The 15553-nt window shown below is 41.6% G+C and overlaps 1 protein-coding gene across 1 annotated transcript in view; it reads right to left on the bottom strand.

The window, feature by feature from the left end:
- Positions 1-380: 380 nt before the first annotated feature.
- The window catches only part of REXO2 (RNA exonuclease 2), a 313083-nt gene continuing 297910 nt past the window's right edge, over positions 381-15553 (bottom strand). The window contains exon 7 of the mRNA XM_044080976.1: positions 381-899. Coding sequence (XP_043936911.1) covers positions 779-899 — 121 coding nt within the window. The 3' untranslated portion in view covers positions 381-778. The remainder of the gene's footprint in view (positions 900-15553) is intronic.

The raw sequence follows: 15553 nt of genomic DNA, 5'->3' as shown, positions 1-15553 counted from the left end.
TCAGTCCTAGAAACTGCAATTACCACTATCCTCCAGTGTCAAAGAACAGTTAGCGATCCACAACAGAGCAGGTGAAAAGTTTGCAACCTTATTATGTATTCTCATTTCCAAAGAAGACTACAGCAGACATTTTATGACAATTAACTTACATGCTCCATGCCAAACATATGAAAAAATATCTGATTAAATGGTAGTCACATAATTCTGAACTAAGGACTTTTACCAGACATGACTGTACTTCCTTCAAGTACTTAGAAATTAGATGATGCTGAGCAAATTGGTCAGTCTTTTCTGTGGCTGTCCCTCTCTTTTAACCAGATCTAAGACTATAGCAGTACCTGTTATGGCTTCAGATGTTATCAAGAAAGGCCTTTAGGAAATGTTATATACAAATATTTATTTACTGCTGAAGAATCCAAACTTACTATTGCCCCCTGAAGATTACTGAAATGGCATCCATCCTCAGACTCTGCTGGGAATGATTGTATTTCTCAACTGCCCTGGAAGAGAATCAAAAGAACATCCAGAAGGCCCAAAACGTTCAATCCAAAAAGAAAAAAAGTTTTTTGGGGGGTGTGGTTAACAAGACACAGCCCCAAAATGTATATACAAACTACATACATTTTTTGTTTATAGCAATTACTACTTTACTGAAAAAAAGTGTCAAAATAAGTATATTCTTCGTGAATGTCTTGTACAAAGTGTCAGATTTACTTCACTAAAGCACATAAACCAGGTCTGGAGGAATTTGGCATTGGCTGCTTTGTTAAACTTATGGTCATTTTTGATGTTCTCTGTTTTCAACAACCTTTCTTTTCTTCTCATCCATTCTCTTTTTGAATACATTGTTTCGGTAAAACTGAAGTTCTTTTATACTTTCCAGGATATCATCAAGTGCTCTGGGGAGTTAAAATAAAGTTTGTTAGCCTAACATATAATACAAAGCTACAAACATTACTATTATGCAAAATACAATAAAACAAAAACATTAATGGGAAGTTTCTAGTGCACACACTTCTAATGTTAAAAGACATACAAAGCAGGGTTTAAACTTTGATATGATCCCACTTGCGCACTAAAATAAAATAACTACAGCAGATGTCAGTTAACATCATTACAAAAGACACCTAGGTTCTGCAGTCTGATACATCGGAAATTGTTTGGACATGGGGAAGTAAGAAGAGAATGCAGCTTCTGGCAGCTAGGAGGGGATTGGAAATTCAAATAAAATAATTTTTTTTTCCACTCTGCAAAAAACAAAAAAGAAACTAAACTAGCAGGCCCAGAGGCATAGTACATGTTAGATTTGGAAATGGACATGGCATGTCAGAAGGATTTGCTGCAGGGGTAAGGCTAAGAATGGCCAGCAACCAACTCTTCAGTCTAAAGGAAGATGTAGATGTTGTGCAACCTCTCGTGTAGAGAAGATGCTTCACTGACCACCAAAAGTAGTAGGGTGGGGATGCGGTTACAAGACAGCCAACAAATGGATGTGCATGTGCAACCTGCACTAACTTCATTTCGCTGCACTTCCCCCAGTCAAAGTGTAGGACTGGCTAGCCCCAAGTATAATGGTTCCAAGCTCACATTCGCTATTCGCTACAACTCCTTACTCCCTGGCTTTAAGGCTGAGTAACTGAGTAACGAGTTCAAATTGGCAAAGGAATTAATTTGGGATAGTCAAGAAACAGACAGATAGTCAGAGGTAAATGGGAGATCAGTTGCAGTCAGTTGAGGAATGGTGGAGAAAATGTGAAAAAATAAATAAATAAAAAGGAAGTTCACTGGTTTACAGGCAAACTCCTTTGGACTGGTGGCCTAAGGCTGACCAACATTAAAGACGCTCAATAGTTAGCCAAGGTAGAGGGAGTTAAGAAGTTGACAGACAGGTCTCCTCTCCTCTTCCTTCCTGGGGAGGGGTGTCAGATCAAGTAGTTCAGACTGCCATAGACGGGCATGACGCAAGCAGGCTTCCACGCACTTCAACTGTAGGCAGATAGCACTGAAAATTGTGCACACAAGGAAGCTTGTATGAATGCCACCTAGGTATTACTACACAGCATACCCTACAAGAGATGCTGGAATGTGCACCACAACATATCAAGTACAGCAGCATAACTGTACAGGAAGTCCACACCAGAAAATTACTTGCCATTACCACCATCACTGTACCTCAGGATGTCAACAAACCCCACCAGAAGCAGAAATACTCATCTGCATCTGACAAAGGACTGATGCCAGCAGGTAATATGGAGGATAGGGCACAAAGGGGTATGAAAGTAATCCTAAAGGAAGAGCAAACAGGCAGCAGGTCAGAAGGATGGGTGTGATGTTGAAGGAAGATTAGTCAATGACCTGGACATGCTTTCTACTCATTCTATGACAACTCTATGAATGGCATGCCTGAACAACACAAATCAGTACTACAGCAGATGAATAATGCTGTGGTATTTTGATTTTGTTAACTACAGAAACGGACTCCAACAGGAAGGATTATTTCTTGGATTCTGAAATAGTTAATAGCACCCTTTTGCATAAAACAATGTGAAGACATCTCAGTACAGTGAATCCAACTCATGAATAAAGCCAAACTTACAAAAATGTACCATAAAGGTCACTGGAAAAATAAATACTTCAATACTTTTCTAGGTCAAGCCTGCCCTCCCTTGTCCCACATCCCCCCCCCTCCACAATTCATTTAAATTTTCAGCTTGACGTCACACTATGTCAAGGAAGTGGCAAATATATTTTATATATGTTGTCCGTCAGCATATTATCAAAGAACTGATAAGAATAAAATAAAAAAAGCCACCAAACCACTTGCAGTTGCACTTGTAACAAACAGAAGAGCTTTAATATAGCACATTTAGCGCTTTCTCCCTGTAGTCTCAGGGCTTCATCAGAGTACTGTTACAGACACCAAAGAAAGTTAAATACAATTACAAAGTCACATGACAAAAACCATTAACTAATTAAATAAAGGTGGACTTTTAAAATCCATAGTATAACACCCATCTGGAATAAATGTATGTTATGAATACTCAAAAATCACTGCAAACACATTGTTAAAAGTATTAAATATATACCATATTAGATATAAATCTCTACAAAATGTAACAAAGACCACAAATATAAAACATCAAATTTGCTAGGTTCTGAGTTTTAAAACTGCATTCAATGAAATAAGATCATTGTTTGTCTTTTTGGCTTTTCCCGGTTAGGGGTCACCACAGCGGAACTCCAGTCCGCTAACAATTGGCAGTAGATTCTTATGGTGCCGAGTTGCCAGCCCGACGCCCAACCTTCAGCGAAGGCATGCCAATTCGCGCATGTCTTTCAGAGGCCACTCGACCGCAGGGAGGACATGCAGACTCCATAGAGAAGGCTCTCCAGCCGAGAATCGAATAGGAGAACCTCTTGCTGCGAGGCAACAACGCTGCAGTTGTACCACCGCGGCTTAATGAAATAAAATCATTAATGCCTGGATATGCTGTGGCATTAATTCTATACTGCCATTCCATTTCAAGTTTTTCCAACCACAAATTCATATCACCACCCCTTCCATTATCTCTATCTATGACAAAAAATAGATATTTTTTTAAAATTTACACAACCTACTGAACGTGTATACAGGGCCATTCAGGCCTATTGTGGCAGCAATAGGATCAAGGACAAAGCCTATAGCAGCTTACATAGATTTTTGGTGTAAGCCAACACTTAAAAGATACAAACATATTATTAAAGATTCATGGCACTGTCTAGAAATCCTTAGGGATGCAGTTTTTCCTTGTAAGTTTATATTTGCCACAGTAGATGTGACAAATCTATTTACAGTAATTCCACACACTGAAGGGCTAAAATTGTTTGAAGAAGCTTTAAAAGGAAAAGAGGGCATTCGTAATGTAAAACGAAATGTGTTGGTAGATTTAATGGAAATAGTTTTGAAAAATATCTTTTTAGCTTTTGAAGGTGAACTGTTCCACCAGATTTCAGGGGTCGCTATGGGTGCGAAGTGCGCACCTATTTATGCAAATTTAGTATTGGCCCAGTGGGAACAAGAATATGTGTTTCAGTCCCTCTGGTTTGACAAAAACAATAATATGGTTAAGATTTTTGGATGACATCCTGATAGTCTGGAAAGTTTCACTTAGTGAGCTGGAGGAGTTTATTTAAATTATACAATTTCTTTCCTAAATTTCACTCACACAGTGGGAATGGAAAGAATTGATTTCTTAGATATTAGACTTACGTGGGACAGTATTAGTAATAAATTGTACTCAAGAATATTTAGGAAAGATACATATTCAAATTCATTCCTTCTCTACAAAAGTTGCCATCCTACGCACCAAAAAAACAGCATAGTAAAGGGACAGATGGTGCGTATTTCAAGATTGACAAGCAATGATAATGAATTTAAGGAGGAACTTTACATTTTGATAGGTATGTTCAGAGAGAGGGGATACCCTATCAAATTACTCCTAAAAATTAGGAATTATGTAATCCAGAGGAGGAATGACAGGTTTACACCAATCTTATCTACTTCATTAGGGAGCAGACTTGAAACCATGAAGAACAAATCAGTGGATAGCACTTTTGTTCTACCTTACAATAATGAGGTGTTGACCATTAGAAACATAGTGAACAACATCTGGAATTTAGTATTTAACTTTGACTTAAAATTTTTTGGGAGACCAACAGAAGTTTAAATATAAAAAATATGGTCGAGAAATGTATAGGTTCATATGTAGGTAACTAGGTTATCTGCCCAAAGGTATTTATAAGCCTAGCCGGAATGTGTTGGTTTTCGCCACCCCCTTAGATTAGTTCCCTGTGCATCTGTCCAGCAAAGCCATTGAAGTGATCCCTGGGGTAAACTTTCCATTTCCCATCCACTCATCAAGGTTTCTCTTGAAGAGGGTTAGCGAGGAGCTCTGCCTAATGTAGACTGGAATCTTGTTCCAGAGCATGGGAAGTCTCTGGGAAAGGAATCTATCCCTCCAGCACGTCCTATTTATTGCTGTGGTGAGGTTTATATCCCCGGAGCGTGTGGCTCAAGGGGATATGTTTTGTTTTTTAGGTGGAGCATGTCCATCAATTCTGGGTTGACACGACCTTGTATGTCAGGCAGAGATCACCTCTGAGTAGGCGGTATGCAACAGAGTACAGCTGGAGTTTCTTCAGTCGAGCTGCATAGGGCATCCGATTGAGGCTTGCTGCAGGTGTCTTGTAAGGTACATCCCCAAATGGGGCATTGTACTCTATGATGGGTCTGATAAGTGATGCGTAGAGGGGCCCAATGACCTCTTTCGATCTGGATGCAAACCCTTTTGTGATTAGGTGGGCCACATAGAAGGATTTTCTAACCACTTTGGCAATGTGATTATCAAACGAGAGGTTACTATCTACTTGGGTCCCCAGATCCCTTATTATGTCTTCCATATTTAGGGGGCTACCACCTATGTGGTAGTTTGTGGGTACTTTGTTTTTTCCAAAGGGGATGACTATGCACTTTTTGGCATTTAGCTTGAGGCCATGGTTTTGACAGCAGGTATCTGGTCTCAGTGAGACCCTTTTGGAGGATGTCTGTGTCAGCCAGAGAGTCAATTATAGCCCCTAATTTGCAGTCGTCTGTGAACTTGGTCAGCCAAAGTCCTCCTGTGCTTGCCTGTACCTCTGAGAAGTATATGCCGAACAGGAGGGGTCCTAGGACTGGGCCCTGGGGAACACCACTTGTAACCGGTTTAGAGTCCGACCTAGCTCCTGCAACTCTTACCATGTTGGTTCTGTCCTTGAGCCAGTTGGCAACCCATCTCATGACGTAGGGGTTTATGTTCAGGCTGGTGAGCTTGTCTGTAACACCCGAGTGGGGAATGGTGTCAAAGGCCTTTGCGAGGTCTAGGTCAGCTGTGTGGACCATCTTTCCCTTGTCTATAGCCTTGGTAACTGTCTCAAAGAAGTCCACCAGGTTTGGGAGGCATGATCTGCCCTTAAAGCCGAAATGGGTAGGGTCCAGTGTTTGGAGGTTTCCAATGTCTCTGTTAATGAGATCCATGATGATGCACTCCATAGCTTTGCAGACCAAGCTAGTCAGGATTATAGGGCGATAGTCCCCAGGTTCCGTTGTGGCTCTACCTTTGTGCAGCAGAATAAGCGTTGCTGTGCGCCACTCTGTGGGCATGTAGCCTGTGGAGAGGCTGAGTTTAAACAGTGTGTTCAGGTGAGGGGTTAGTGCATCTTTGAGCTCGTGTAGGACGCAGCCTGGGACACCGCCCGGTCCCATTGATGCTGTTTTTGGCTTTGGAGAAGGCTGTTTTAACCTGAGTGTCTGATTTCAGGGGCACTACACTCTTCTGGTAGAGTTATGGGCCCTTTAGGGGGTGGGGGGGGGGTGAAGTTTGCACTGAACCTGTCAGGATGTTGGCTATATCGGTCGGTTCAGTGTATTTTATGCCATTCTGCACTAACTCAGAGCAGATCTGAGAATTGCCATCTTGACAAAGCTAAAGAATGCCTTGTGGTCATCTTTGGAGTCCATGGCAATTTTTCTTTCGAAGCTAGCCTTGGATGATTTTATGAGGGAACGTAGTTTCTTGCTGATACTGATCAGGGGGATGTCTTCCCTTCTTGGGATTTTACTCTTTTCTGTGCTAGTTTCCTCTTTCTATTGTATAGCTTGTTTATGGCAGGGGTCCACCAGATTGGTTTCCTTTTCTTGGAGGAGTGAGTCTTGGTTTTGTTTGGGATAGCACGATCCATGCATTCTTGTAGGTGCCCCAAGAGTGCATTAGTAAAGGATTTTGCAGCTTGGACAGCATTATCCTTTATAGTATGGGGGCTTTGAAACTTCCCACCTCCGTCTTAAGTAACGTGAAGTTTGCTTTTGAAAAGTTTTTCACGGTGGTTTCTTTGACCAGGGGTGGCGGCGAAATGTGGATATCCAGAGATTAGTTTATGGTCAGATCTAACCAGCGAGGGATTGACCTCCAGTGTGGAACACCGGTGACCCATGTTGGTGATGACCAGGTCCAATATGTTGTCACCTCTGGTGGGGGTGTTGACCAGTTGATCCAGGGCATTTGGGTTTATAAATTCTAGGAAATGTTGGGCAAGGGAGTTTGTACTTGAGTAGTTCTCCCAATTAATGTTTGGGTAATTGAAATCACCCAATAACAGGGTGTTTGGTAGGACCTTTATGTTTCCCAGTGTTTCTAGGAATGCGGAGTGGGGGGCCCTGGGACATGGTGAGTGATCTGTAGCAAACTACAATTTGAATAGCAGTTTTTCCCGTTGTTAGTTGCACGTGGATGATCTCAGAAGCATCGTGGTATGCCACTAACCTGGAGGTGTGGGCATCCTTGATAAATACGGATACTCCCCCCGCCGTTTGTATTTCGGTCCGGGTTTTGTGGCCGAAATGTATGGTATGAGTTGTAGCCTGGTAGTGCTGGGGTGCTCTCTGGAGCCTTAAACCAGGTTTCTGTTACTGCACATATATCTATTTTCTCCATACTGAAGAGTGCCTCGAGGTTGTGGCTGAAATGTATGGTATGAGTTGCAGTCTGGCACTGCTGGGGTGCTCTCTGGAGCCTTAACCCAGGTTTCTGTTACTGCACATATATCTATTTTCTCCATACTGAAGAGTGCCTCGAGTGCGTGCATTTTGAGGTTTAGACTTCTGGTACTGAGTAACATTACCCTCAGTTTTTTGTTACTTCTACCATTTACGGTGGTGGGTTTGTCTTTTGAGCCTTGTCTAAAAAAGGCACTATGGGGGTGGCAAGAGCCTTGGCCAGTATTAAAAAGCCTAAGGGTGACAGGTGCAAGCAGTCTCTAGCGAAGCATCGTGGCTTGTCGAGCATGTCATCCCAGGCTGACAGACACTGGATCCCCTTTGAATGGCACCAGAAGCTTAGCCAATTGTTGAAATTGATAACTTTTTCTCTATACTGTGGTATCATTCTTGGTGAGGGCAGGATGCTACTCAGGGTCAGGGTCATACCGGCCTGGGCTACGTGATCAGAGAGCTCCTCCATGTCTCTTTTCATGTAGTCCAGGGAGGTAAGGCTCAGGCCATTCACACCAACATGGACAATGACAGAGTCATATTTGTACTTGTTCTGGAGTGACCTGAGTGTTTGTGTTATGTGGCGGATCCTGGCACCAGACAGGCAGCTAACAGTAACCTTCTTGTTCAGCCTAGTGAGTGGGACGTCAGTGTGCCTGACTACAGAGTCACCTATTACTAGTGTGTTGGGTATGTTATTTTGCCTTAAGGGCTGTGATTGTGTGGCACACTGGTTTTGTGAAGTATGTGTTTCATGGTTTGTGTTGGGTAGTGGAGGTTGCTTGGATGTCTGCTTTGGAGGTCTCTGTTGCTTTTGCAGATTTTTATTTAGAGCCTCCAAGTATGTTTTCGTGTATTTGTGTGTGTTTTTTGCCTGTGCTGGTTTCATAGGTCTATGTGAGACTGGTGGTGTGATGCAAGTAATTCCCTTCTCCTCTTGACTGCCTGGTCCAGTCTTGGGTTGAGAGAGCTTAGCCTCCAGTTTGGCTGCATAATTGCATCTCTCACATGTATTAGTGTTTGGTGGGGGGAGGACAGGGTTGTCTATGTACGAGGCAATTGTAAAATTGCCTCAAAATGCCCAGATTCACCAGTTGGACCGGAGAGTACACCTGAAACTGCCCTTTGGACATGCCTGGATAGGTACAGTGAACTGTTTTACTGATTGGCTGGTAAGGTCGAATAGAAAGCCTTGTCCTTCTCTACAGTATAGGGGGGGTCTAGTGCTAGGGTTTATTGGTGCTTGCTATGAGTTTTTAGCAAGTGCCGGGATGAGAAGTGAATCGTTTGAGTGCCTAAGTTGAAAGTTTGTCTAGTTCCAAGGGAAAAATTGAAGAGTAGACTTTGTGGAGCCGTGAATAGTTATGCCCTAGCTAACCGGCACTACCAGGCGCGCAAAACCGTGCAAATGCAGGTTTTATAACAGGGAAATGACAGAGAGAGAAATTAGCCCAAAATGGCCAATAAACTACCAATTTCTGGGCTGAAACCATTCCTCCAGGGACAGACAGGCTGTTCAAAGCTCCCTCTCTCACACTGAACAGAGAAACTTCCTTCTATCCAAGTAAGGTATGGGCAAACACAGTAACTTGTAACAGCCCTGAATTCAGCACTAACCTGAAAACTGGACTATACTAGCTTAGAAAGGGGAAAACAAGTATATATATATATATATATATATATATATATATATATATATATATATATATTTTTTTTTTTTTCCTTTTTCCAGAAAATAAAGCAGATGCAATCAAAAAAACACAGGTAATTTAAACACAAAAACGACTTTAAGTGCAGCCAGTAAAATAAGTACAATATGTAGCTGAAACAAGTTTTTTAAATCACAGAAACTCTAGAAAATCAATGTTTCAGGCTGAATTAGCTAAAGGTAGCAAGAAAATGCAGAAAAATGATACTTAATCACTCCAAAGTCTATCTTTTGTCTCTCTGCTGCTGTAGAACTCCGCAGGGCACCAGGCAGGTGCTTGCTGAGCTGTATACTCAACAAACACATGGTTTCAAGAATGTCTAAATGTAATATGTGTAAAGCCTGCAAATTTATTAATGTGGGCCCATATGTGGCGGTTGAAAGTTATCCCCGTACTATCCCATGTCCTGGCATGTGTAATTGCAATATGAGAATGGTGATTTACATGGCTACATGTATTTCCTGTCCAGCCTTTTATGTGGGTAAAGCCACAAGAAAATTAAAGGAGAGTTTTAGAACACACGAGAGACATCAAAAATAAGAAAAAAGAAAGTGCCCTCTATACACATTCAATAGGTTGTGTAAATTTAAAAAAATATATATTTTTTTATCATAGATGGAGTTAGAGACAATGGAAGGAGTGATGATATGAATTTGTGGTTGGAAAAACTTGAAATGGAATGGCAGTATAAAACTAATGCCACAGCATATCCAGGCATTAATGATTTTATTTTATTGAATGCAGTTTTAAAACTCAGACCCAGCAAGCAAATTTGATGTTTTATGTTTGTGGTCTTTGTTACATTTTGTAGAGCTTTGAATCTAATATGGTATATATTTAATACTTTTAACAATGTGTTTGCAGTGGTTTTTGAGTATTCATAACATACATTGGTACCAGATGGGTGTTACACTATGGATTTTAAAAGTCAACCTTTATTTAATTAGTTAATGGTTTTTATCATGTGACTTTGTAATCGTATTTAACTTTCTTTGGTGTTTGTAAAAGTACTCTGATGAAGCCCTGAGACTACAGGGAGAAAGCGCAAAGTGTACTATATTAAAGCTCTTCTGTTTGTTACAAGTGCAACTGCGAGTGGTTTGGTGGCGTTTATTTTATTCTTATCAGTTGGTTCAGTGTTGTGTGCTCTGTTGGGCGATTTCAGTGTTACTTATATTATCAAACAAGCCTGAATCTCGATTTTAAACCTTGGGTTACAGAAAGGGCCTGTTAAGATCCATAACAATTCCACATCTTGGGGGATTTTAAAAGCAACACAACCACCTCATACACTGGCCAGTAAATGCTTGTGATCAGTAGGCCTATGGAAGAAGCATGTAGTCCAAAGCACATGCACTGCTCATACCACTTAACTACAAAAAGTGAAATCTATGCAAGATTAAATATCTTAAATCAAGGAATTGATGCTTTTTTTTTTTTTTTTTTTTGCTTAAGATTTTTCTAGCTTTTATGTAAGAGAAGTTTGCTTGTTTCAAGCCATTTTGTCCTTAATTATCTTAATAAGATTATTTAACTTGTTACTAAGATTCTACTACTGATTCTAAGTAAATAAATGTTTAAAACTACAACTATAAGATTTATAAGCATGCAGAAATTGGTTTGTTGTAGTCAGAACCCGAATACCAGGTTGACGTCAGGGCATGGGTCATGCATGACCGACGTCAGTACGCCAGGGTACTAATGCGCATGACCGACCATTTCTCAGTCTTTTCTTGCCCCAGATGTCAGAAGACCCAAAAGACAAGTCCCAAAACAACCTGCACCAAAAACATGTACAATATATACCACAATATATACAAAAATATAAGCATGTAAACTCAACATCTACATTTATTTGCTGCAGTCCTGACTATTGTAAGAGAACAAAAAGCAGGGTAGGGAGGCTGGCAAATTATAAAGTAGCAGGAGCTGACAACATGCCTTGTAAAACAGCTGTGGCAAAACCAGCCCTAGTCTTAGAGTATATAGGCAGGTGATAATGCCTAGAGAAAGTATGCACTGGACTCCAAGTAGCTGCTTCCAGAATATCCAAGTGGCAGTAGCCCTAGTGGAATGAGGCCTAATCCCAGCTGGAACCTCTTGCCATGATGGGAATAACAAAATGCAATGCAAAAGCCAATCCACCTAGAAATAGTTTGTTTTGACACAGGCTTGCCCTGTGAACTCAAGCAGTCTTGATCCACAAATATTTCAATTCAGCAGTAGCTGCAGGCTCAAAAGGTTGTAGAGTAAGTTTTTCCAACACAAAATTGAGATCCCAAGAAACTGCTTGAACAAAGGATGCGAAAACAAAGGTGGGTCACAATCATAGTGAGCTGAAATTGCTGCAGCATGAATCTTTATGGAAGAGAAGGACAAACCTTTGTCCAATAATTCAGTAAGATATTGAAGAGCCACACTCAAATTAGGCTCTGAAATCTCCAAATTCTTTGCTGTACTCCAAAATAAAAATCTCTTCCATTTCCATAATCACATTTAAAACTTGTTGAGGAAGCTGAGACCTGCTGTGCTTCAACACAGAATATGCCAAGCTGTGAGATGAAGAGATTGAAGCTTGACATTGAGCAGATGACTTCTGAGATAACAGATGAGGAATCAGAGGTAAAGGCCATGGAGGCTTCTTTACAAGACTCCTTAGAAGTGGTACCAGTGTTGCCGAGGCCAATCTGGAGCTATCAAAATCATCCTTGGCCTGTCTTGTCTGACCTTTAATAATACCTTTGGAAGAAGAGGCAGAGGTGGAAAGGCATAGACATGAAGGTTTTTCCAACTGAAAGACAGAGCATCCACTTTCCAAGCTGTGTGATGAAACCCCTTTGTGCAATACTTTGGCAGCTGGTGGTTTAGTGGAGAAGCGAACAGATCTATGTCTGGAGTTCCCATGACACTGTCAAGTTCTGAAATACATGAAGATCCAGTTTCGGGATCCATGATTTGTCTGCTTAATACATCTGCTAGGGAGTTCTGTTGGCAGAAACCTTGCCTGAAGAGTCAGTATAAAATCATTGCTTGCCTGCATAGAGGATAAGAATGTGCTTGTTGATGTACCACATGACAGTTGTGTTGTCTGTTAGAATCAACACCTGCCCTGGAAGAAGTAACTCCTTGAAAGCCATCAATGCAAACTGGACTGCTAACATCTCCTTCATGTTGATATGTAGATGCTGTAGTCTGGCAGGCCACTTGTCTTGTATCCACTTTCCATTTAGATGAGCTCCCAAGCAGTGTCCGAGGCATCTGTCGTTAAAATCTGGTATTATGTGAATGACAGTGTAGTGCTGTGTCCATACATTTTGAGATACCATTGCAGAAGCACCAGAATACAAGATGCCATGAACCCTAATGCTTGAAGGACTGTCCTTGCAGTCAGCACGGACTGATGAGATAGTTGATGGAAGTAAAGTGACAGACTCTTTTGTTTGTCCGGGGTTAAAAAGGCCATCTGCTGCTGTATTCAGTCTCACACCCAGAAAGCACATGTCTTGAGAGGGTACTAGACTGGACTTTATTTCGCTCACAGAATACCCTAGGCATCTTAGCACTGCTATGACATATTCCAGATGCTGTAGAAGGTCTTCCTTTTCTTGAGCCAGAATCAGGCAGTCGCCCAAGTAAGGATAGATTTGAATGCCTTGAAGCCTGAAGTAAGCTATCACTGGAGCCAGAACCTTTGTGAATACTCTAGATAAGCCAAAGGGCAATGCAGAGAACTGATAATGAAAATCTCCAGTTAGATACTTTCTGCAACTTAGCCTTATAGGCACATGAAGGTAAGCTCCTTGAGATCCAAAGTTACCATCCAGTGCTCCTTGCCCAGCAGAGGTAACAGTTGCTGTAATGTCAACATCTTGAACTTGGGAATGTCCAGATAAGTGTTGAGGATAGATAAATCCAAAATTGGTCTCCACGTGTTCCCCTTCTTTGGTACTAGGAACAGGCGAGAATAAAATCCAAGCCCCTTTCTGATACAGGGACTGGCTGAATGGCCCCTATCTGGAGTAACTGAGAAACTTGCTTGTGAGCCTCTTTTCTTTGTGGAGGAGGAACATCTGGCATGCCTTTGAAAGGGGCATTGTGTGGAAATAAAATCTGTAACCGTGATGAATGATATCCAGCACCCATCTGTCTTGAGTGATTAAATCCCAATTTTCTTTGAAAAGAGACAATCTTCCTCCCAAAGGAGCTGCCAGACGAGAATCCACTGGCAGCTGAAAAGGCAGGTCATTGGTTCTGCTTACGAAAGGACTGACCCCTGCCCTCACCAGAAGTCTGAGCAGGTGAACTGTCTGATCTAGGCCAGACTGGGAACCATAAGCAGGATATGTCCACCCCTTAGCAGGCCAATTTCTACTAAACCGGAGGCTGCACCTGCAAAAATCTTTAACAGTCTGCATAGACTTAGCTTTGTCCTCCATTTTCTTTAAAACTGCTTCCACAGGCGGTCCAAACAACACATCAGACTGTAAAGGAGCATCCAAAATCCTGGTCTTAACATGCTCAGCTAAATTCTGATCCTTCAACCAGGCATGTAAGAACAGAACTAGTAGCAGCCACCCTCGAGGAGGCCTGAACAGCATCAAAACCACACTGCAAAGAATGCTTACCCACTTGTTCAGACACATGAACCAAATCCAGCAATTCTTTACACTCAATACCTCCGCCAAAGCATCCACCTTAGATTTCAATTGTGAAAGGAGATAATTCTGATATTTCAGCATATGAAACTGACAATTCAACGCCTCATGGCTAGAGTGGAAGAAGTATATACTTTCTTACCCCACCTATCCAAAGCCCTTGCCTCTTTATCAGAGGGTACAGGATTTTTAACCACAGAAGCTTTAACATCTTTAGGCCCCTGAGAAACTCTTAAACAAATACTTATGAGCTTGGGCACCCTATAATACCTATCAACAGGAGCAGGAGGCAAGGAGTCAGGGTTCAGGGAAGCCTCTGCAAAACATCCTCCACCACATTCAACACAGGAGGAATAGCTAAGGGCCTATGCTGGGGTAAAACAAGAATTCCCTAAGCCTTTTCCTGGAATCAGAGTAATTCCGCCTTCCCATTTAAAGTGCTCCCTCATGGAGTGAAGAGTCTCTGAAAATGAAAAATCCTCAGGAGGAGCTAGGAGTGGAATCATCCACATCAGAATCAGAATAAGTAGGAACTCTTGCAAGTCTTCCACAGAAGACTCTGAAGCCTGTGAACACTGTTCAAAACTATCAAACTCCTGTTCCACCCTAGGCCTCTTATCAGGCGGGGCATAGAACCTCTAATCAGAGTAATCAAATCTTCTGCCATTTTAAGCATATGTTTCTTAGGCACAGAGCCCAAATGCTAGGAGAAGCCCCACAGAAGCTGAACTTGGCCTACCTCTAAAAGAAGCTTTGGCAACAGAAGGAGAGGCCCTAACTACCTTGGGAAGAGAGGGAAGAACAGTTACCTGAGAAGCCCCTCAGCCTGGCCTACCTCCTGAGAGGGCACATCCTGTAACAGTAAAGTATCTGTCTGAGACTCCATAGACACTCCTGGCAAATCCTCTGGCTCTTCCTCACCCCTAGGCTTCACTGTTTTGTCCTAGCATCCGACGGCATATTATAATTGCAACGCTTCCCAAACACTAACCTAGCACAATCAAGCCTCCTCTTAAATCTAGCACAAGAGCTGCAACCAACAACGCCGTGCTCAGGCCCTAAACAAGGTATACACAATGTATGATAATCCCTATATCTGCTTCCCACAAGAAATACAGTTATTCACTTTTCTGACATCCGTTAAATACTGAGGCAAGAAAACCAAAATGTTCAACTCTGTTTCTGAAACCCGGGTTTCGAAAATCTCAGAACGCCAACCTGCACTCGCAAAATTGCTTCTGCATCGGACCATGCGGGAAAAAGACTGAGTCATCATGCGCATTAGTAGACCGCCAGCCTTATACTCTGGTATTAGTCAGGACTGCAGCAAGGGAAGACGAAGAACATCTTCTTATTTCAAGTATCTTTTTTTTTTCACCTCTTCATTAATTTATTGCAAACATTCAAATAGCACAACATGTGTTTTAAGAACATGCTTATCTGTTCAGTCTGCCTTTACTGATGCAAGATATTTGAAAAATAAAGTTTGCCATTCACCAGGTCAACATGAATACAAGCAGAAATACATTTTATAGCCGCCTTTCAAGCCACTCAAGGATCACTTTAGAAATACACGTCTACTTAAAGTAAAACTTTTGTTGAAAAATCATTAAACAGCACAGATA

Source organism: Protopterus annectens, chromosome 8.part0 (genome assembly GCF_019279795.1).
Source record: "Protopterus annectens isolate FY-2018-M chromosome 8.part0, PAN1.0, whole genome shotgun sequence".
Classification (NCBI taxonomy): domain Eukaryota; kingdom Metazoa; phylum Chordata; order Ceratodontiformes; family Protopteridae; genus Protopterus; species Protopterus annectens.
This window is presented reverse-complemented; position numbering and strand designations above follow the sequence as displayed.